Source organism: Drosophila kikkawai, chromosome 3R (assembly GCF_030179895.1).
Source record: "Drosophila kikkawai strain 14028-0561.14 chromosome 3R, DkikHiC1v2, whole genome shotgun sequence".
Lineage (NCBI taxonomy): Eukaryota > Metazoa > Arthropoda > Insecta > Diptera > Drosophilidae > Drosophila > Drosophila kikkawai.
The window spans coordinates 26389121-26410542 of record NC_091731.1 but is presented as its reverse complement, the minus strand read 5'-3'; the positions used below and the strand labels follow the sequence as shown (position 1 = coordinate 26410542).

The window sequence follows — 21422 nt, the reverse complement described above, 5'->3', positions numbered from 1 at the left end:
GCTTACGACCAAAAGTTTCAATCTTCTTTTTCGAATAAAAGTAATACTCTTTCCTTTACAAATTTAAATTACTATCAATTTCGGTAATATTATGTTCAAAGTTGGTACTCGAATATAAAAACTTTTCCTATAGTACCAAAAAATAAGAGGGAAGAGATGTAAAAGTTTTTTATACAATTTTCGCCCCTTACTATATCTTCCCGTTGGATGTAAGTGTCCTTTGCTTATTTTTCCTAGGTTATTTTCGCACTTCTCGTTGCTGCTCGACCACAAGTAAAGTCTATCCTGATATAAATACAAACACAATAATCAAAAATCATGGCTACAGACATCGAAATGACACCTGTCTGTCAGTTGAATAGTGCTACTCGGTCCCTTTGCTCGCTTGATTTGGCCTAAAAACTTTTGAATTTGCATATTTCAGTAGCCGGAAAAGTTCCTTTCATATTTTTAAACCCCTCCCCACCGATGGTTAATATCTGACAGTTGCCACTGTCGTTTTGCATTTCCAATTGTTTGAGAAGAATGTACAACCGAAGAGAGACTGACTTTTCCGATGCCATATTGTTGTGGTGTGGCTGGTAGCTAAAGGTGTTGTTGCATCCACCTCAGTCATGCATCTAAATGTATTTTACAATATTTTTTTCCTACTCCTTCTTCATTCTAACAGCCACTGAGTGACGGAGTGTCTATAGAATTATTTTGCAGTATTTCTATGAATTTATTGATTGAGGTTGGCAAAGTGAAAATACGGAAAAGAGCACAGCATAGACTATGGTAACTGAAAACAAGACAGAATCATAAATATTGAATGCAGATTACACTGGAAAAAAGTTAAATAGAACTTGATTAAACAGAAACTGTCAGTAGCTAGATTTATCCTTGTATCAAAGAAGCAATTTAAAATAAAATAATAAATAAAATTAATTTCAAGACATAGAGTTAAGTTAGTTATTCAATAAATGTAAAGTTTTCTTGCTCTGTACTTAAACAAGAGAAGCCACTATTGTTTGCCGTGTTCCACATGCCAGTAGATAAAACTCATTGAATAATTTGCTGGCAAAATTCAGCAACAGCTACAGAAAAGACAATAATAATCAGCATATGCTGCTACGAACAGCAATTGACGTTTGACAGAAGGGCGAAAGGACATCCCGTGTAGCAGGGAGGGAGGTATGGACTGAAACAAAGCCATGCGAATGCATTGCTGGAAAAGTTTAACATCTATCTTTTACTTCCGAGTTTTTCCCCTGTCCTCGCCTCACTTCTTATCGGTGGCTGTCATAAAAGTGTGGAGCATTTTCAGCTACGTCATCATCAGGAGCAACAATGATGCGGAAGAAGGGGAAGTTGGGATGGAAAATCTTCCCTTTTTTAAGCCCTGCCACCTCACTCTGGCCATGCTCACCCTCATACCTTGTCAAGTTTTTTTGGGAGGGGGACGAATGTTTAGAGTCTATAATCTTCAAATAATGGAAAAACTTTTGCTGTTAAGCACGAGGAATGCCAAAGCTTAGATTTGTCTTTTATTTTCTGTTCTTCATTTTTTCTTTGTTTCTTGTTTTCCCACACCCAGCAACCACATAGCCAAGAGTTTGGATATTTTTGTTATTTTGTTTTTTATTTGTTTTTTTTTCGTTTTTTTTATCCATGCAGTTGACAATCCTGGCAAGTGTGTTTGTTGCCGCTACTCACTCGATTTTCAATTTATTTCGTTTGGCGAGTGTGAGTGTGTGGGGTGGTAGTTTTCATTTTTTCTTCTGGATTTTCTTTCGTTCATTTCTATTTTTTGCTACTGCTTCTTTGAACGAAAACTTCATCAACTGTTTTGCTTCTACCTGTGGCTTAAAGTCTTCCAGCCAACACAGCCACAATCGGTAGGTACCCTCAACCCTGCCCCATCTCCCTTGAGCAATCAACCAGCATTTTTTTCTGCTAGAATTTTTTCCTCTTTCAATTTTATTTTTCACCTTTTTCTTGCCTTTTTTTTTTGTATTTTTGCTGCAAATTAAGTTTGTGTCAAAGGGGGAGAGTGGGGAGAATGAGGCATGGGGGGGTGGTAACAGGAGCAGAAGCATTTATGCCTTTGTGGCAAGTTAATTTCAATTTTATTGCCAATTGATTGGGATTTGAATGGAATGGAAACCTCGGCTGCATTGGCAATGTGTCGCCAATAAGCTATTGGCAAGTGGCATTGGCCCTAAGCCATGGCTGATTAATTTCTCGCATTTCAATTGAAAACTCGACCATACAAATGTCAGCACGAAAAATACAAATTACAAATGTTCCCGCTCTTTGTATTTCCACTTTCCCGATTGCGAATAAAAGTCGATCTGTCGATTGCGTTGCAATGGAAGCTTGAAATGAAAAGCAACTTTAAATTCTGTTCAGTTTAAAATTCTTTGAATACTTTCGTTTTTTAAATCATAGGATTACGAAATGAATAACCATATTTATCCTTATTTATGAGGTAATGATACTTCATCTTCAGAGCTTAAATTTAGAATCTAATCAATATATCTTCATCTTCTATTAGAATACATGTAGTTATGGCTTCGGAAATGAATACTTTACTCATCTTTGTCAGATTCATTGTCGTTGTAGATACATTCAGACATCTGCCAAACTTGCAGAATATTATCCTCGGCCACCGAAGAGATAATCCAAGGTTCACTGTTATTCCAAGCAAAGTCACTTATCTTGGCCGTATGACCGGCGTGAATAAAGAGCAGTTCGGGCGGCCCGTCTTCGGCATCCTGTGCATCCTGCTGCTCACCAATTTTGGACAGATCCCAGACATGCAGACGTCGGTCACTGCCAGAGGAGGCGAATATAGTCTCATTGTGCGGTGACCACTGCACCTGGTATATTTCGCCTTTATGGGACTCAAAGGAATGCAGTCGTTGCTTTAGATTGCGCAAGTCCCAAAGTGCAACTGTCTTGTCGGCGGAACCGGACACCAGTGTGAACTGCGAATAGGGATTGAAGCTCAAGCAGTTCACCTCAGCCGTGTGGGCATCCACGGTGAAACATGGTTTTGAAGTGTCTCCTTTGCGGGTATCCCAAATCACAAGTTTGCGATCGCTGCTCACCGAGCCAAAGAGCGACTCGTGAAACTCATGCCAGGCCACATCCTCGACGGCAGCTGTGTGCCCGGTGAAGATGTTCATGGCATCAATGACCTGGTTTTCTTTGGACGTGGCATTGATGTCCCATAAACATATGGTTTGGTCTTCGGAAGCGGAAAGCAAGTGACCTGCAAATAAAGCAATAATTGTGTATTGCATTGCAAACCGCATATAAAAAACACTTACCACTGCATTGGGGATTCCAGGAGAGACCGAAGCCTTCCTTCTTGTGGCCGCGCAGTCGCAACTCTGGCTTGCATTCTTTAGATGGCTCCGGCTTGCTGGGATGCTTCGAATAGTCAAACACCAAGACATCGCTGAGCGGCGACTTGGTGGCAATCACACAAGTATTCTGAGGCATGTAGCGTGCGCGGTTCACCTCCCCTTCTTGGTAAATCGCGATTTCGACTTCCATCTTGGCAAACATAGATCCAAAACCGCCGATCTGGCCGTTCTTGTCGTCGTAGTTCAATTCAGCGAATGAGGCCTCCTCATTGGGCAGCTGCAAGCTGACGATAAGCAGATGATTTTGTTCTTCGAATGCATGTGTGCCCAGGATAAGGCGATGCACTGAGTATTTCGAATTATCCTGCTTGACCACATCCGGCAGCCACTGAGCGGTCAGCGAGGGCCAGTCCAGGACGTGCGTCATGATCAGGTCGTAGAGATAGGGCGTGTTCTTCTTCCAAATCTTGTATTCCTCGTTGATCACACGTTCCTCGATGGTTTCGGCAGGTTCTGGATGGACGCAGACAATTAGACCTTAAAGTTCGTTGTATGAAGTTCTATTACTTGCCATTATTGCCTTGATACTCCATGGCGTCAATGTGGAGTTCAGCCACCAAAACAACAAAAGCAAAAAGAGTGTAGCTTTTCCGTTGCTTAAAAGGTCGAAGTTTCTGTTTTTTTTCTGCAAATTGTTACTATGCAAGCGAGGGCTGAAATTCGATACCGATAACGATCGCAAAGATCGATTGTTACGTCCCATTTCCACTTTCTAGGTTTTTTGAATGTCGTTAATACACACTAACGTAAATGTGAAAGAGAAACATTTAACTCATTTAATGAATAAATATTTGAATTTAATTATTATATTAAACAATTAATAAATTGTATACAAATACGATAATGATAATGTTCCATATTGATTTATTCCATTTTCGTCCTTGTAAAATAACTTTTGTATCTTTTATCCACAAAATGCTGAAAATGAAAAGCAGGCACCGCTTAATATTGAGCCGCCCAATAAAAATGCCCCGAAGCTTATTTTCTTTTTCTGCAAAAATCAACCTTCATCCGTTGCAAAATACAAATTTGTATATAAAATATATATACTACAGAATTCGAAATAAAAAACAAATTAAAAAAATATACATACAACAAGGTAATGCCCTTTCGCACTAAGGATAATTGCATCCTTGGAAACTGTTTGTAAAGAGAATCGGTGAAGCCGCCAGGTTGAAGGTCAACCAGGAAAACCATTTAACGCTTGAGCTTACTCTTAAAGGTAAACACACAAAATATTAAGCAAATTGAAAGGAAATCTAATTTTCAAAAGGATTATTGGCCTCGTTAAGTGTAGTTATAATTTAATTTACTCGAAATCCGGCAAACAAAAGCCACAAAAATCCGGTAAAAGCAATTTCCAGCTTGGCTTATCCACTCAGTCAGAGTTCACTTGCCGCCGCCACCAAACATTTCCAGGAGGCAGCCGCAAAAATGTCAAAGGGCAAAACAACAATTTGGCATATTTTCACATTTGCGCTGGCATTAATTTTCCATTGCCAGTGCCAATAAACCAACAAATAAAAGCTCTGGATGGCTGATGGTTGGCCAGGAAAAGGGACGAGGAAAAATCAAATTAAATTTCCCTGAAAGGTCTCAGCTGAGATAAAAAACTGAAAATGCAATTTGTGTTTCGTGGGTGTGGTGCTCCTCACCAAATCGTCGTTTTGCATCAGCTGCACTTGGCTGCAGTTTTATAGGCCTGGCCTTGGCCATCCGTTTTCTGGTTACGTTGACATGTCTTCCCCGCCCCATCCGTTTCCTGTTTTTGCGGTAAGTTCTGTTTGAGATTGCACCTGCATGCATATCCGTTGCAGGCCTCTTTTTCCCGGTTCCCGGTTCCCCGATCCCGAATCCATTTGGACATTTTCCCGGGCTGATGTTCTGCCCCCCATCACTGTGGTCATCATCGGCGGCTTCGTTGCATATTCATACGCCACCGCCACCGCCGCCGCCGCCACCCTCAGATGGCCCATTGTTGCCATCGCCGTGCAGTTGATGCGGGCGAGCTGATTTTTATGTGGCAGCAGGCCTGCTCCGTTTGGCCATTTTCTGTTTGGTTTTTATGGTCTCCATGAGCGATGCGAAAAAAGCGAAATCAAGCCGGTCAATTATGGCCAAGAGAGGACGACAGATGGATGCCCTTTTGGATATATACCCTTGCTGAACGAAGCGAAGTAATTGCCAAGGTTTTATTATTTAGAATTTAGATAATAAAGTAAAGTAATAAATTTATGTTTACTGTTAGTCTTAAGTACTTTGTGAAATTTATTAAATTTTAAAATGTGTTTCTTAATATCATACAAATAATATTAATCTTAGTTTCAAATCATCTTCTGATTACAAATATAAATACCTTTTTAATGAATCTTGGCTCACACCAAACATGCCGGATCCGCATAGAGAGCATCAAAATAACTCTCGCTCCGTTAGCGAGGATATCAGGAGAAGGTCCTGGCCCTGTGTGTGTCACATTTAAAATATGCGCATTTTTGCAAATGACATTTCAGTCGCACCGCACTATCACTAATTGATATCATATGATGGAATTTATGCACAGACACCGACCGTGCTGGAATGGCTTCTGCTCCGCCCTGTCTACTGTTGGTGCTTCTCCTGTTTTTCCTCCTGGAACTTCTCCTCCCGTATTGGTAAACGGTGCTTTCCCTGATTGTTGCAATGGCGGTTTTGCTGGTGGCAGAGAAATTGTCGGGTTCATTTTTGCCCTTTGTTGGAGCTGTTGTCGGTCGATTGCCGTTTCGCTTTTTGCGGTTTGTCGACGCGTCAGCTCTGTCCTGTTCTCCGGTATCATCCAGTGTCCCCCAGTCCGCAGCCCAATGTCTGCTGCCTGAGGTTGGCCGCTCTGCGGTGCGGAGACTGCGGCCCGATCATTCATTTGTCAAGTTGTCAGGACACGGTTCGGCAGCCAAAAATGCTGCCGTTGACATCAAGAGCGCCATTTAGATTTCACAGCTACCCATTTGTAGCTTTAAGTTTGTTGTTTTTCTTTGACAGCACTGAGGGAAATAATTAAGCTCAATAATAAATATTTGAAGACGGGTAGAAGCTTTTTAATAAGCTAAAATTCTAGAATTAAAAATGTAATTAATGTAGAAGTTTAGACTGTCAAAACATTTCCAAAAAACTGTCAGTTCTCTTCTAAATTGTAAATATTGAAAAGGAAACAGAAAGCTAAAATTCACAGTAAAAATAATGGACGATGCCCTTTCACTTCTTGAAAGCCTGGACGAGTGGAGCAAGGCGACTGAAGTCAAACCCGGTGAAACTGGACGGATTATCGCCACTATTTTAGTCATAATTGTCATAAGCTATGTCCTTCTCTTTATGGCTCGCATTGTAAAGGCTCTCACCCTGCCCGCCCTGGTCATCATGGGTCTCCTCGTGATCTATCGCTGTGTCAGCATCACCGAAGTTGTTGAAGCCCTCATGCAGTTGCCCGATGTACTGTGTTCTTTAAAGAATTTCATAGCAGGCTTCATACGAAAGGCAAATTTTATAAAGAATGCTTACGCATGGTGGTGTTATTTTAATAAGATATTGGATGAACTTCTATATGAGTGTTAATAAATTTTATGGAATTTATTTTTTATATTTAAAACTCTAGATCTATTTCCCCAAGACGATTGCTTTAAATGTTCCATCATTTCTTTCCTCAACACTCAACCATTATTCATTTATAGCCCAGACGTTGTTCACATATCGATAGCCCAGTTTGCCATCAACAATCCTGTCAGGACATTTAAAGGCCTAAACAAGCAGACAATGAGTGGGGCAGGAACAGATGTAGACACAGATACGGCACCGGAGTTGCATCACAGACAGAATCCCTGTTTATGTCCTCGCCGGGACACACAAAAATGGCAAAATACAGCCCGACACTCGACACTTCGCCGGAATAGTTTGCTTTCCATGCTTCCATTGGAATGGTGTGTGGGATAGACTGTGTGGGCCAAGTTTTGTCTCGTTGTATCCACCATTGACCGTGACGCTCGTTTCGCCGGCGCGGATGCGAACTTTGTTGCCATTTTTACCGACAGTCCCCCATGCACCCCCTTAGCTCCATCCAGCTCCTAGCTCCATCTATGGAAACGTGCGTGTTGTCTGCTACCTGACGGTTGACTTTCTTCCTCTAATGAAATGCGGTTACAAATGCAATTTTACATTTTTCACAAAAAGCATTTTATCTGTCGACGCCAGGCCCGGGCTCAAAACGCAGACTCCAAACTCCGGGACTGCAACTCCAAAGTTTGATACACTCTGAAAAATATGTGAGGAATATTAGAAACTCATTTTTTTTGTAAAATTTGCATTGCAAGTTGAAGAAGAAACATTTAATATTCTTATTTTTTTCTACTACTACTTCAATTCTACATATTTTCTAATATAAATGAAAAGATTAACTTACCATACCATTTCCTAAAATTCTCCTAAACTGCAAAAAAAAACTATAAATTTACACTTTTATTTATAAAACTATTGAAATTATATATTTCTCCTAATGTATTCCTGCCAAAGGTAGACCGGAGCGTGGCAGTAGTCACTGCACGTGACATCCATGTGTCTGCTCCCTATTCCCTGGACAGAATTTCCTCCATTGTGTTTGTGTTTCAGGCTTGTTCCTATTCGGGCCAAACCCAGCCCTTAGGTGCTACCGTTCCCTGGTCCGCCGTCTCTCGTCGCCAGCTTGTTTGCACCTTGTCGAAATTAGTGTTTGTACCGAAATGAACACGATTTGTTTGACCAGCAGGTGTTGAAAATACACTGCGCTCCATGGTCGAGTTGGTTTTTAGGTTTCTCAACCGCCAGCCCAACCCCACCGCCTCCCTTTTTGGTTGCCCATCTGCCTCGCATTTCCGTGTCATACGCGGCGTATGGGTAATGTTTTTCAAATTGTTGCGGTCATTTTGAGAGACATTTGGTCGAAATTGCTTTGTTTTGCCTCGCATTGTATGCTGGCAGCGGTTTTAGGTGATTGTTGTTCCATTTTATGAACATTATGGTCACTTTGTTATTTGGGTTGTAGAGTTTGTATATTTGCATGAATACCCATGTACGACCACCGAGTTGCTGGTTGCCCCTGTCCCTAATTTATGCCTCGGGACATACTTAAACAGAGCGTTTTTCGCTTCACTGAGGCCAAATTGATTGCAAATTTGAATTTATACTTAAACGAATTTATTATAATATTGTGATGTTGCGATTGCAAATTCCTAGCAGCAACTGAAACAAACAAAGTCACTTTCAGCGGATAAAATATTAATGTGCAACATCATTTTCCCATTGCAATTTTTCATTGCCAACGAAGGCCGTCAAAATGCTGAAGTGCGGCCAAAATATGTCAGACTGCAAATCAAAATGGCAGACAGCTCTGACAAATAAACAGTTACTCAGGCAGTCAGACAAACGAGTGCAGCAGATGGAGATACATTCCAGACTGAGGGACAGACAGATTCCGGTGATTGCAGTATTTTTGCTTTTCATTGCCAAATTCCAGAAGGTAAGTAAGTAAGTGCAGCATATAGGCCGCTCCTTGACGGATCAGATTGAATGCTGGTGGGGGAATCAAGGAGTCCTCATCGCATCCCGGCAAACTCATTAACAAGTTGGCACATAAAAGCCCAACAACTACTCGGCGGCAACCGAGAGAAGTCAATGCCTCGGCGACAAGCTGCCGCATCAGCAGCCGCAACTAATGGCTGCCAGACTTGTGTCGGTTTAGGAGTTTGGTCCTCCTCCGACTTCCCACCAGCACCCAGATCTCAGTTCCTTCAAGTTCTTTTTCGGCAAGGCCAAGGCAAATACTTACTTGGCGGCTGTGTGCAAGTTTTATTAAAAGCCAACAGTCGGCGACATCCTGCTAGCGGTTGGCCAAAAGTCGAAGGCCTGGGACCGGGGGGACATGGCTTGATAAATACAGCCAAAATTATTTTTGCTGCAGGTACAGAGGAGATTCGAAAGCAAGAACTTTTCCAGAAAATATCATTTAGTTATCATATTTACACTTTATTCATTTAAAATTTTATTTCATTTATCAATATATTTTTAGGTTAGCTTCTCTGTCAAATAAATTTACGTAAAATGCCCTTAAATATTACAAGTTAAGAGAAATAATTTCCCACTTGGCGAATAACCACTTTACTAGCAATCCAAGAGCCAACTAGCGCGAAAATTATGGCTCACATGTGTTGCCAGTCGCAAACTACTCATTGGAACTGCGGATTTCTGGGACGACGCAGACAGTCGAAGAATTTCCCGCCGACAGAGCAGCAGACGGAGGAAGTCGAGTTTTCCTGTGCCAAGACGGAGTTACGACTCGAACTTTTCAGAGAAAGAGAGGATGCTCCAGCGCTTAAGCGTTCATATGGTCCTCACAGCAGGCTGCATGGGTGGCATAGCAGCGACAATGGCCGGTGGGGCAGCAGCATTGCCGCAGGATGGCCGAACTGTAGGGAAAAACTATGATCTTCCACTGGTGACCCATCTCGAGCGTCTCGTAATGATAGCCCCGCTTATAGATCGCCATGGGATTGTGCTCCATGTAGTGAGGCATAATCTCCACCAGGCAGGCATCCATGCAGTTTACAAAGAACTGCACGCACTTGATGAGCGGCGCCAGGGTATAGACATCCGTAACGCCCTCGTCGAAAAAGTACACCGCCTCGAAGGGCGGTGTCTCCTTAGAAAATATCAGGGCAACTTCGGTCATGGTTTCGAATGTATGCAGAGTGGTGGTCCCACTGGCGCCGCTGGGAAATATCAAGTGGGTATCGTTGCCTGTGACCAAAATGGGACTGGCACAGGGTGGAGCATCGGCCACGTCGGCCACAACATATTGGTACGGTCTCAAACCGTGTTGCAGCTCATTCAGCGATCGCTCAAAGTTCGGATGGTTGGCCACATGCGGCTTCACCTGCCGAAAGCGACTGCGTAACCTCGCAATAAAGTCATCTCGGATCGACTTGTGTACTACCACCGTGGCCATAGGAAAGGGCTGGAAGGGCTCGTGCATTAGCTCCGCCAAACAGTAGGCTGCCGTGTTCAGATCCCCGTTTTGGCCAACGCACATGAAACGGGCTCCGGGCCAGGTCTTGGTCGCCTGCATACTGTGCCTCTAAATAGGGGAGCAGGTAATCCAAAGGATATATTTATAGTGGCCAGGGAATGTGGATATAGTGCTTACAACTTTTGGGGCACGTGCAGCGCACTTCAGATTGTGCACCAGATCGTGCGACACGAAATTCTTCTTTATCTCGCACATATTTACTTTAATTCAGTACTAAATCTCACAATAAATTTGATTTCTTATGCTCAACTAACAAGATTGACAGGTAGAGAAAGGGATATAATTCATTTAATATAATATGAAGATAAAGTGTAAAGTTTTAATCCATCATATAAGATCTCTCTCTTTGGCATAACCAAAATCACTGAAAAATCCCAATCCGATTTGTGTTCAAGTCCCCACTTTAATATGTAAAATCTTTGGAGCCTCCCAAATTGAGCAATCAAAAGTTCTGGGAAATTAACTCCCCAGCCTGGGAGCTTCCACACTTTACGCCGCCTGCGCTTTTGGCCAAGTCAAGTCTCTTTCCACATATCGCATACTCACTTATGCCGAAAGGCTAATGGAACCAAGGAAAGGCGAAATTTCCATAGAATAAAGCAGAATTTTCGCAAAGCGCACACACAAACACAAACTAACGAAAACAAATCAAGCGCAAAGTAAACCCAACCGAGAAAAAATAACATTTTGCCGCGATAAGAAACTTGTTCAGACTTTCAAGAAGACGAGAGGGATGAAGGAAGGCGGAGTCGGCAGGGAACGATGGCAGCAAGGACAATGCTAATGCCATTTGCTCAAGTGCCTTCAACAGAGGCAACGTCGTGTCATATAAAGTCTAAACAAAGGTAATAAATAAGTTTGTCGTCATTTTGTGTACGCTTACAAAGGGCATTTAATTTTCATAAACATTGTGGTAAATGTCAAACGGGTTTATCTATTCAAGAAAATATATTTAAAATGGCAATATAAATATTTAAGATTAATATATTTAAAGTACTATCCAAAAAGTTGAAGGAAGTTGATCTTAAGATAAATAAATTAGCTCTAATAATATTTTAAAATAAGATATTTCATATTTCCTTTTCATTTATTTTCCTTTAATTTTATTTGGTTAATACGAAACCTACAATTGGCAAAGGGAATCTTAACGTCTTCGAAACTACAATCATATCTTAATTTGTTTTATTTCTGGACTTTCTTGTGGGCGTGATAATGCTGATCTCTAAAGTACATAAAATAAAAATAAAAAAATAACATCTCTGGGACATTTGCGCCCAGCCATAAAAGAGATTTATAAAAAAAAACAAAACAAAACAAAAATATTACCAACAACACAAGAAATATTCACATGGTAGAGTAAATTTATTTTATCCGATTTTATATTGTGCTATACAAAACAAGAAGGGAAACAAGTAAAGCTTTAATATTCGTTTGAATGCAATGAAAATTAAATTAGTAATTTGTTTTGCGGTTGATTTGTTTACTGACTAGAAAATAAACAGTAACAGGAAACAGTTACAGATACAGTGGCTGCGAAATGAATTTTTCATGAATTTTATAAAGAAATATATATTTTTTTGTGTTATTTAAACACTTATTAAAAATATTTTATATAATAAACAATTTAATTTAGTCAATTGTAATTTCATTCTAAGTTTTTAAGTCACAATTGATGACCCAAAAAGTGTATAATATTTTCCAATTTGAAATTTTAGTATAAAGTCTATACAAGAATTAATTTATTTAGATATATAGTATATGTATTTTTCCAATTTGTATGCTAACCACTGTTATCAAACCAATTGAGGCGTGTCAGTCTGAACGCGAGACCGCGCGCTGACAAAAATTAACTAAAAACATCAGTCGCAGCAGCTAGTCAACTGCCATGGTCCATTCAATTATTCATTTTGCTTGCAATTTCGAATTTGAATTTCATTTATGCAACGTTTTAATTAAATTTTTTGCTTCTTTTCCCAACCTAACCACACTCACGCTTCCAAAAATTCATGCACACAGCACAGCACAGCACTCAGAGGCACAGCAGCGGCAGCAGCTGCCGCTTAAAGCCACAAAAATTACGCATACGCACTGTATATATTAAATTAAAAAAGTTGACACAGCGAGTGGAGCGGCAAACGAAAAAGTTGTACGACTTTTTGGATTTTGGTTTCAGCATTTCGAAATTGAATTTCGGTTTTATGTAGTTGCTCTTGTTGTTGTTGAGCAAGCGCGAGATGAGGTGTAATTGAAAAATGTTTGACAAAATGACAGCGACAGTGATTTCGAAAAGCTATCTAACTCCCACAAATGCGATTCACATTTGCCATCGAAGGTCAAATAAAATCAGATTCTTAAACACTTGAAATGCACTGGGTAAATATAAAACAATATTTAAATTCTTTGAAAGTTTAAAAGAAAATGGTACTACATCGTTTCTATTCTTGATTTTAGCACAAATATGATTTAATTGTCAATTTTTTTTAATTAAACTAAGTTAAAATAAGTCACGTTTCTTTTTTACATTTTATAAACAGAAATTTTCCCAGTGTAGGGCCACTTATCGAAAGCCACTAGATCTCTGGCATCGACTAGTGCCAAATAAAATATGAAAATGCTTGTGCCGGGCATTAAGCGCTATGAAAATCCTATGGTCTAGCCTTCCGATCCCCTTCCTCCCTCCTGAAAATGGGCGTGGCTGGCTGGATGCCGGGAATCGGGAAGTGCAAATAACTGTTGCCAAACATTTTCAACGAAAACTGTTCACATTGCATGCATTCGGCGGCGGCGGGGGATATGCCAGCGAGGAGCAATGGTGCAATCTGCCCGCTTGTAGCAATGCATGCAAACAAGATTTAACGATAAAATTTTAATTAGTGCATAAATGGGCGCCTGATTGTGTGGGCGTGGCCGCATAGAGTGGAGAGGCACAAGACATGTTGGCCATATATGCATGCATCCATGTATGTTCGAGGATGCCAGGAACATGGGCCAGGAACCCGGAGCCAGACACATTGCGGCTTTGGCACTTTCCTGCTTTTATTTGCCAACGCACAGGCATCGGGTGCGGGCATGGAAAAGCGGAGGATGAGGTGGCAGTGGGTATTCCCTGGCTGAAATTAAGAAATTTTGTCCCTCTGCCATGTGCCGTGTTTGCATTGGCATCGATGCGTAACTTGGCGCTGCAAGACTATCGTTCCGATAAGCGTTAATTTGAAAGTTGCAGTGGAAACTACGGACTACGTTACTCCAAGGGAGATAGAGAGATGTTCAAGGAAAAACTATGGAAAGTTTATGCGTGTAACTAAGAGAAACCGTAATAATGCCCTTAAACTCGAAAAACCACCAAAATATTTTGAACTTTTTTAAAGATTACAATCACTAACCTAAACCTTGTCAGTTCCAGTAAAGTAGATCCGACAAAGTTGAACAGAAAAGATTTTCATTCATTAAAGATTCATGTACATATCCCTATCAGTGTGGCTAAAACGTGTTGGAGTTAAAAATTGAGCATAGTACAAACACTATATGCGATATGAGCCGCAACATACCCCCAGGTACTAACTTTATTCAATATTGTAGCATTTCGCCATGGCTCCTTGCCCTGTCTGCTTTTATTTATTTGAACTTTTACCCTTTTCTAACGGCTGTATACCTCTTACTTGTAGATAACAAGGGTATATTGGGCGTGTGATGTAGCAGAAAGAAATCCTACTCCTTGAAGAGAAAATACAGGTTTGTGTTTTCATCATCAGCCGAACCGATCTAGCATACAAATATGTAAAAAGTAAAAGGTTCCTGTTCTAATAATAAATTGAATAGATTATTTTTCTGTGATTTGAATCCTTGTAAATATTTTTTTATAATTATTACTAGTCTTTTGTAATTCACTGAAAAGTATGAAATTTCTTTAAGACCCGGTATTCAGTAGTTGTGTCCATTCGACTTCATACTTCTTTCATGTTTGCCTTTATACTTGCCGTTACTCGCCTCGGTTTTTTTACAACTCACCTCGATTGCTGCTCGACATGCACTTTGCATACATTTTGCTTTTACGATCTGACGCTGCGCTTAAATATTTAGTAGATAGTAAACTATGCGCTATCCATGTGCCGCTCCGCTCCCTGTGCTAGTGTGGGAGGCTGTGCAGTGATGTGCGTGCGGCTGTTGAAATATTTATAAAAAATAACCAAAGGCATGCAAAAACATCGAACGACTCAAAGAGATGAGCCACCAGAATAACCAGTAATAGAGGTTCCAAAGAGAAGGGAATCTGTAAATGTCCTGTGGGAAAGAGTGACTTTGAGAAGGGTTTTAAGAAATAAAATAAAAAAACATAATTGTAAAATTTCATATACTTATTATTCAAACTAAAATTAACAATTAAAAATGTAAATATATAATATATATATTTTTATATATCAATAAATATTTAAAAAGATTTTATTAGCAACTTCTTCAAGATCCCAAAAATTAAATTTATAAATCTACTTAAAATCGCTTGAAAACTAAACACTAAACAATTCCAAATCAAATCACGGCTGCCACTCTGCGGCATCACTACTAATCATTTGGGGCCACAGCTCTCGAAAATCCTCTCTGGCTTTTTGCACGCCACCGATATTCAGCCGGCTGGCTAAAACGCAAAATTTATGTTTTAATTAAAATATGTAAATTCGCCAAATCGCGTTGAATTTCCCGTCAAGAGAATAAGAGCGAGAGAAAATCAGCCAAAAACATTTCACACATTTACCAATAATGCAATTGCCACAACAGCGAAGAGCGAACGATGTTCGATGTGCGCGAAAACCAAAAATTTGAAAATGTGTGGCGTTTGGCCAAAAACTGCCGACCGCGAAACAATTTAGTTTATTTGCTTCTAATTGCAAACAACAGTTTCCTGATTTCTTTGCATATATATGTGTGCTGAATTCGGTGTTTTGCGATGCTTTCTGTTTGCGTTTTCCCTCTCAGTCGGACTAACGAATTTATTTTGGTCAGCGAAAGTGGATCTCTGTTTTGATATTTTGGCCTGTGCATTCAAGGCTAAAAATCAGGCACAAACCACTGATGGGAAAATCCATATATGTATGTAGTTCCCCCCACTCGAAAACAATCCGGTGCAAGTTCCGTCAATTTGGAAAAGTTGAAGTTCATTTCACTCCGTCGTTCACCCTTGACCAGAACCCAATTTGGAATCGCAAAAGTTCAGTGGCCCATTATTATGCACGCTCCAGTGATATTCAACATTTGTGCTTAGCCCAAGCTTTCTAGGAGCAGCCATCATCATGACCAATAAATTCGCCAAGATGTCGATTTTTATTTATTTTCACATTTCAAGTGTTTAGTTTACGCTTGAGGAAATCGCCATTTTCCCCAACTTTATTTTGAGGATATATTTATATATGCAACTGCAGGCAACATGTGCCCAAGGAGCCAGGGATAAAGCCCAATGTCCAGGCCTTCCACAAAAACAAAATACCAAAAAAAAAATAACACCCAGTAAAAAAGAAAGGAAGCGAAGAGGAGAAACAAACTCAACTCAAGTCGACTCTGTCATTGCCATTTCAATTTCCGTTTGAATTTTGCACTTCATTTCGCAAGTTCGCAATTTTCTTCAGAAAAAATACAGTGTGAAGAAAACGAAGAAAGTGTGGGTAAGTCGACTATAAGATACCCAGTACTATTTGTGGAAGAAATTCAAGCAAAAAGTCGTAAAATTTCTACATAAATGTGTATACCATATGAGTGTATTTGTTTATATCTGAATGCTATACTTCTTCTGAAAGATTTTTATTTGGATATCTTAAATATCAGAGACAAATAAAAATAACAATTTAGTAGACAATAAATATCATTTCAGTTCAAAAAAATGTTTACAATCCTTGCATGTTGCACATTATGTATGTGAAACCCATATACCCTTGGAACTGCTAAAAGATAGTATAAAGCAGAAAACAGAAGGCAATGCAAATTCGAAAGTGTATAAACAAAACAAAAAAAAAAGGGAGCGTGAGAAGAGTGGGCGACACTCAGCGTCAAGAAGAAGATGACAATAAATTGTCACGATGGGAAAAAAAGAGCGAGGGAAAAATTGTAAACACGAACACAGCTCTCCCATGATAATGATGGAAAATCATGGGCCCAAGCCAGAGACAATTGCACGTAACAGTGACTGGCATCCCGGCCGTCCAAAGATCCCAAGCAGCCATTGCCTGCTGTTTATTTGTTTGACAAATAACGAGGCAAGCCCATAATGAAGGAGGTGCAAATGATGTTGGCATTGTTTATTCAACTGCGAAATGTAATAGGCGCCTTCAAGGAGCAGGACCAGGACCAAGACCAGAACCAGTAGCATCCAGCTGGGCGGGGTCGTGACTCCCAGATTTGCTGTGCTTTCGTTACGTTTTTTATGGCTGATTTGACGGGAAACGGAAACGCGAAATTGCAAAAGCGCAATAAAGTGTAGCATAAACAAAGGCGCGCGCACCGAATGAGACTAGCAGGCAGAGATGGCAATAGAAATAGAGGGGAAAAGAGGGGTATGTTTCAACTTGAAAGTAAATTTGTTTGCCATGTTGTTGGCGTTTGGCATTATGCTTTATCTGGTTTTATTGTAGGCACCGCACAGATTGTTGTTCGTCTCTTATCTCCATTTTTATATTCAATTGGTTTCGGTGTCCCTTTTTTGTTTATGCTCTCTTCTTGCGGTTGCAATGTACATTTCTTTGGTGATTTTAATTCAAGTGTATCACGATATATCATAAGAACTTTACCATAGACTTGAGCAAACCATTTTCAGGCACTATTTAAATTTTCGAAAGATTTAACTTCGATTCTTGTTGTTTTTCCACTTATTTTTCCACTTGATGGCATACGAATTTTCTCTGGAATAACAAAATTCCTTAGCCACGTCTATCACTCGTGTGTGATGTATGCGTGTGAGCTATTATGCAGTGTCGAGAACCGAGAGAAGAAAAATAAGAGAATTCCTAAAGTATTGCACACACCTAGAGGCGTCCGGATTGACGCATGCATTTTCTACCCGGAGGCTGGCTGCCTGCATATTTATGATTTGTGTGCGTCTTATAAATAAAGAAAATGGTAAAATGCAAATGCAAGAGCAGCATCATTTCCAGCAACAGGATGGCGAAACTGTGTCAACAATGCGTTCCATAAGGCGACAGCTATCTGTGAATACCTCGTCCCCATAGATGTGAGCCACAAGCTGACCTACGCAAGACACGCGGAAAAGGTGGATGGATTGGATAGTTTTACCAAACAAAAAACGGCCAGCGAATACTCTTTCTGCTTTAACGCTTTTCATATTCATTTAACTTGTGACCAAAGCAATACTATAACGTTTTATATTGTAAATAAAAAAGAGTTTAAATTTATTTTTTGTAGTTTTTTTGTAAACTTACCAAGCCAAATATTAAAATCAACATAACCCCACCGAAGTACAAAATAGGAAGGGTCTAAACTTTAGACTCTAAAGCCACATACACACAAAGACATTCGCTGACATCAGCAAGACAAGCGCCAAGAATATGCCAAGAATTAAGGGTGACCCCATTTCAAGGATCAACAGTTGGTTTCCGTTAAGGATAAAGTTACAGTTACAGCTACAGCTGGAGCTACAGATCCTTAAGGGCGCTTATTGTGCGCAGTGAGGCATGATTGAACTGCTTTATCGACGCTATATAGTAGGTTGCCAAGCGACCGTAACCAAGCGTCCTACTTTGAAAACAGAAAAAATGCAAAACACAAGGCCCAAACCGTGCACAACCAGCAAGGCGTAAGGAGCAAAAATCCTTAGGAAAGGAAAGCCGGTGGTAAAATGGTAAGAAAAATTCCGAGAAATGTTGTCATATACACCGGAGATACCTTGGACGCTTTCACAGATACTTTCACGTGGAAAAACCGACTCGGCGAGCTCAAGAACCGCGGCCAGCGGTGGTACTGGCAGTGGACTGGGCATTGGACGGCAGGCAAGGAAGGCTCCAGCACCGACCTCCCTAGAGGATTTCATCATCAAGCGGGACTACACGGGTGCCAGGGCTTTTCTAGAGGTAAATAGAGATTAGTTTAGCTTGAAAACGTGGAAGAAAATTTAAAGATATAAAGCTTTAATGAAAATTTAAAAGGGAATTTAATAATAATTTAAATTCACAGCACACTTTCCCCTGATTATATATTAAAATGTAATAAAATAGTAAAAAGCTTTCTTTAAATATAAAATCTAACATATATAACAATTTTTAGTACACCAATGACGACGAGGATGAGGAGGAAACTGCTCGCGGAGTCAAGCAGCGTCAGGTGGACCAATGGATTGCTTTCTGCAATTTCCACCTGGGTGATTATCAACAGGCACTCGGCCAATACAAGACCTTGCAGCAGAGTTCCACGGGCGCTGATGGCAAATTGGATCTCAACCTGGCCGTTTGCATGTTCTACCTGGGCTTATACGAGGAGGCCCAACTGCTGATGGCCAATGCAGCAGATAATCCGCTGAAGCAGCGTCTGATGTTCCATTTGGCCCATAAATTGGGTAACGACGAGGACTGGGGCCAGCTGCAAGAGGAGCTCCAAAACTCCTCCAGCTTGGAGCAACAGCTCAGCCTGGCCTCAATGCACTATATGCGTGCCCATTATCAGGAGGCCATTGATGTCTACAAGCGGGTCCTGGTGGATAATAAGGACTACCAGGCCATCAATGTCTACTTGGCATTGTGTTTTTACAAACTGGATTACTATGACATGTCCCAGGAGGTGTTGGACGTGTATCTCGGTCAACATGGCGACAGCACCATTGCCCTAAACCTCAAGGCCTGCAATAGGTTTCGTTTGTTCAACGGTCGAGTTGCCGAGCAGGAGATCAAGAACATAGCCGATAATGGGACATTTGGAGCAGATCTTTTGCGTCACAATCTGGTGGTGTTTCGGAACGGCGAGGGTGCCCTTCGCGTCCTGCCAGGATTATTGAATATTATACCCGAGGCCCGCCTGAACCTGGCCATATACTACCTAAAGCAGGGTGATGTCCAGGAGGCACATGCTCTCATGAAAGAACTGCAGCCCACATCGCCGCACGAGTACATCCTAAAGGGTGTGGTGCATGCTGCTCTTGGACAACAATTGGGATCGGTAAGGAACTAAATATATAATATTGAATAGATGTTCTTATAGAGAAATATTCATTTTATCCTGGCAGAAAGAGCACATCAAGACAGCTCAGCAGAATCTCCACTTGGTGGGCAGCTCGGCCACAGAATGTGACACCATTCCGGGTCGCCAGAGCATGGCCTCGGCCTTCTTCCTCTACGAACAGTTCGAGGAGGTTCTGGTCTACATGAACTCCATACGCAGTTACTTTGTAAACGACGATGTGTTTAATTATAACTTTGCCCAGGCCAAGTGCGCCACAGGATATTACAAGGAGGCTGAGGAGTTGCTTATGCAGATCACCGACATGGATATAAAGAATCAGCATGCCTACTGCATGATCCTGGCCAAGTGCCACATACACTGCGGTCATCCGGAGTTGGCCTGGAATGTGTTCATCACCAGGGACACAAACGCAGAGGCATTCATCCTGCTGCAGCTGATTGCCAATGAGTGCTACAGGTGCACAGAGTTCTGGGTGGCAGCCAAGGCGTTTGATATGCTGGAAAAGTGAGTTAAGGATTAATATATACATATTTATTTGACATATATTTTTATGATTAAATCGACAGACTCGATCCCAGTCCGGAGAATTGGGAGGGCAAAAGAGGTGCCTGTGCCGGAGTTCTTTTTGCGTTGTCCACCAAGGCTCAACGAGGTCGTCCCGGCGGCGGCATCTCTGAGGTTATAGGGCTCCTGCGAGACTCATCCAACTCACAAGCAGAGACCATGATCAAGACTATCAGAAAGCACATAAATAGCTTTAAATAAATGTAATATTTATTATTTATTTATTTATCATATTGAATTTGATTAAATAAATCATATTTTCTCTCCTCAACAACCAAATCAGTTTAAATCTAAAAGCCAATTTGAATAATTAATGGTGACTTGGCCATCCGCAACTCAAGTTAAGCTAAATTGATTTTGAGAAAACATTTCTTAATTATTGAGAGCCTTGAGAGCTGAAAAATAATACTAATTTATTTACAATTTGCCTGCCAGCACTTTTCGCTTCATTACTGATTAATTTGCGGCACACACGCCCATCAATTTGTATCCACAAAACACTTCGGCTAATTAATTTGATAGAAATTTCGCCGGGAAAAGTTATGCCAGGCACTTGTCCATGGTCCACTTAATAAATCTGCGCGCTACAACTTTCAAAAACTAATTGATAATTAATGAAATAAAATCCCATCTTCATCTTTTGTTGTCGCGGACGCTGCTGCTGCTGCTGCTGCCACAAAATTCTTTGCTCAATTTAATTCCCTTGAGAGGCAATTATGCCTGAAATGAAGCCCCTATCCCTTGGAGTCGCTCTCTTTTGCCTGCAGTTTGCTTTTGTTCAATTTGCTGGCCATTTTGCCTGCAGGCGGCCAGAGGATCCCAGGGCCAGAATCAGATTCATACTCTGAAACGGAAACGGAGGCCCAGCAGCAAATGAGAATCGCATAATTAATGCGATTAGCGAAATGCGAAAGTGTGACACAAATAACAACAATAAGGACAATGATAATAGCAGCAAGGAAGCAACGTTAAAGGATTTTGAAAACTTTGAATACTCTTTAATTGTAATTTTTTTGAAAAAGTTTATGAAATTTGTTAAAAGAAATTGTTAGCATATTTATATAATTATCAATAAACTGTAGATAAAACTAAATTAAACTTTAAATTACAAATAAATTAATTAATGAATTGAAAATTATGGAGTAATTTGTTTACTTCATTTATTCTGAAGCTTTTCTAAAATATTTGTA

General features: G+C 40.6%; 4 protein-coding genes across 4 annotated transcripts; 2 read left to right on the top strand and 2 right to left on the bottom strand.

Moving 5' to 3' along the window:
• Nucleotides 1-2219: 2219 nt before the first annotated feature.
• On the bottom strand, nucleotides 2220-5090 carry LOC108080877 (chromatin assembly factor 1 p55 subunit-like). Its single transcript, XM_070287201.1, has 4 exons — nucleotides 5069-5090; nucleotides 3925-4154; nucleotides 3315-3866; nucleotides 2220-3256 (listed from the first exon to the last, which is right to left on the bottom strand). The coding sequence occupies exons 2-4, from the start codon at nucleotides 3944-3946 to the stop codon at nucleotides 2571-2573; spliced, it is 1260 nt and encodes a 419-aa protein (XP_070143302.1). The 5' UTR covers nucleotides 3947-4154; nucleotides 5069-5090; the 3' UTR covers nucleotides 2220-2570.
• Nucleotides 5091-6522: 1432 nt separating this feature from the next.
• On the top strand, nucleotides 6523-7023 carry LOC108080876 (uncharacterized). Its single transcript, XM_017175779.3, has one exon. The coding sequence runs from the start codon at nucleotides 6627-6629 to the stop codon at nucleotides 6996-6998; it is 372 nt and encodes a 123-aa protein (XP_017031268.1). The 5' UTR covers nucleotides 6523-6626; the 3' UTR covers nucleotides 6999-7023.
• A 2438-nt stretch (nucleotides 7024-9461) lies between these two features.
• On the bottom strand, nucleotides 9462-10775 carry LOC108080961 (uncharacterized). Its single transcript, XM_017175875.3, has 2 exons — nucleotides 10615-10775; nucleotides 9462-10545 (listed from the first exon to the last, which is right to left on the bottom strand). The coding sequence occupies exons 1-2, from the start codon at nucleotides 10690-10692 to the stop codon at nucleotides 9784-9786; spliced, it is 840 nt and encodes a 279-aa protein (XP_017031364.1). The 5' UTR covers nucleotides 10693-10775; the 3' UTR covers nucleotides 9462-9783.
• Nucleotides 10776-18245: 7470 nt separating this feature from the next.
• On the top strand, nucleotides 18246-20433 carry Ttc26 (tetratricopeptide repeat domain 26). The gene is made up of 5 exons (XM_017175907.2): nucleotides 18246-18337; nucleotides 18399-18566; nucleotides 18760-19644; nucleotides 19712-20172; nucleotides 20235-20433. The coding sequence occupies exons 1-5, from the start codon at nucleotides 18335-18337 to the stop codon at nucleotides 20431-20433; spliced, it is 1716 nt and encodes a 571-aa protein (XP_017031396.1). The 5' UTR covers nucleotides 18246-18334.
• Nucleotides 20434-21422: the final 989 nt, after the last annotated feature.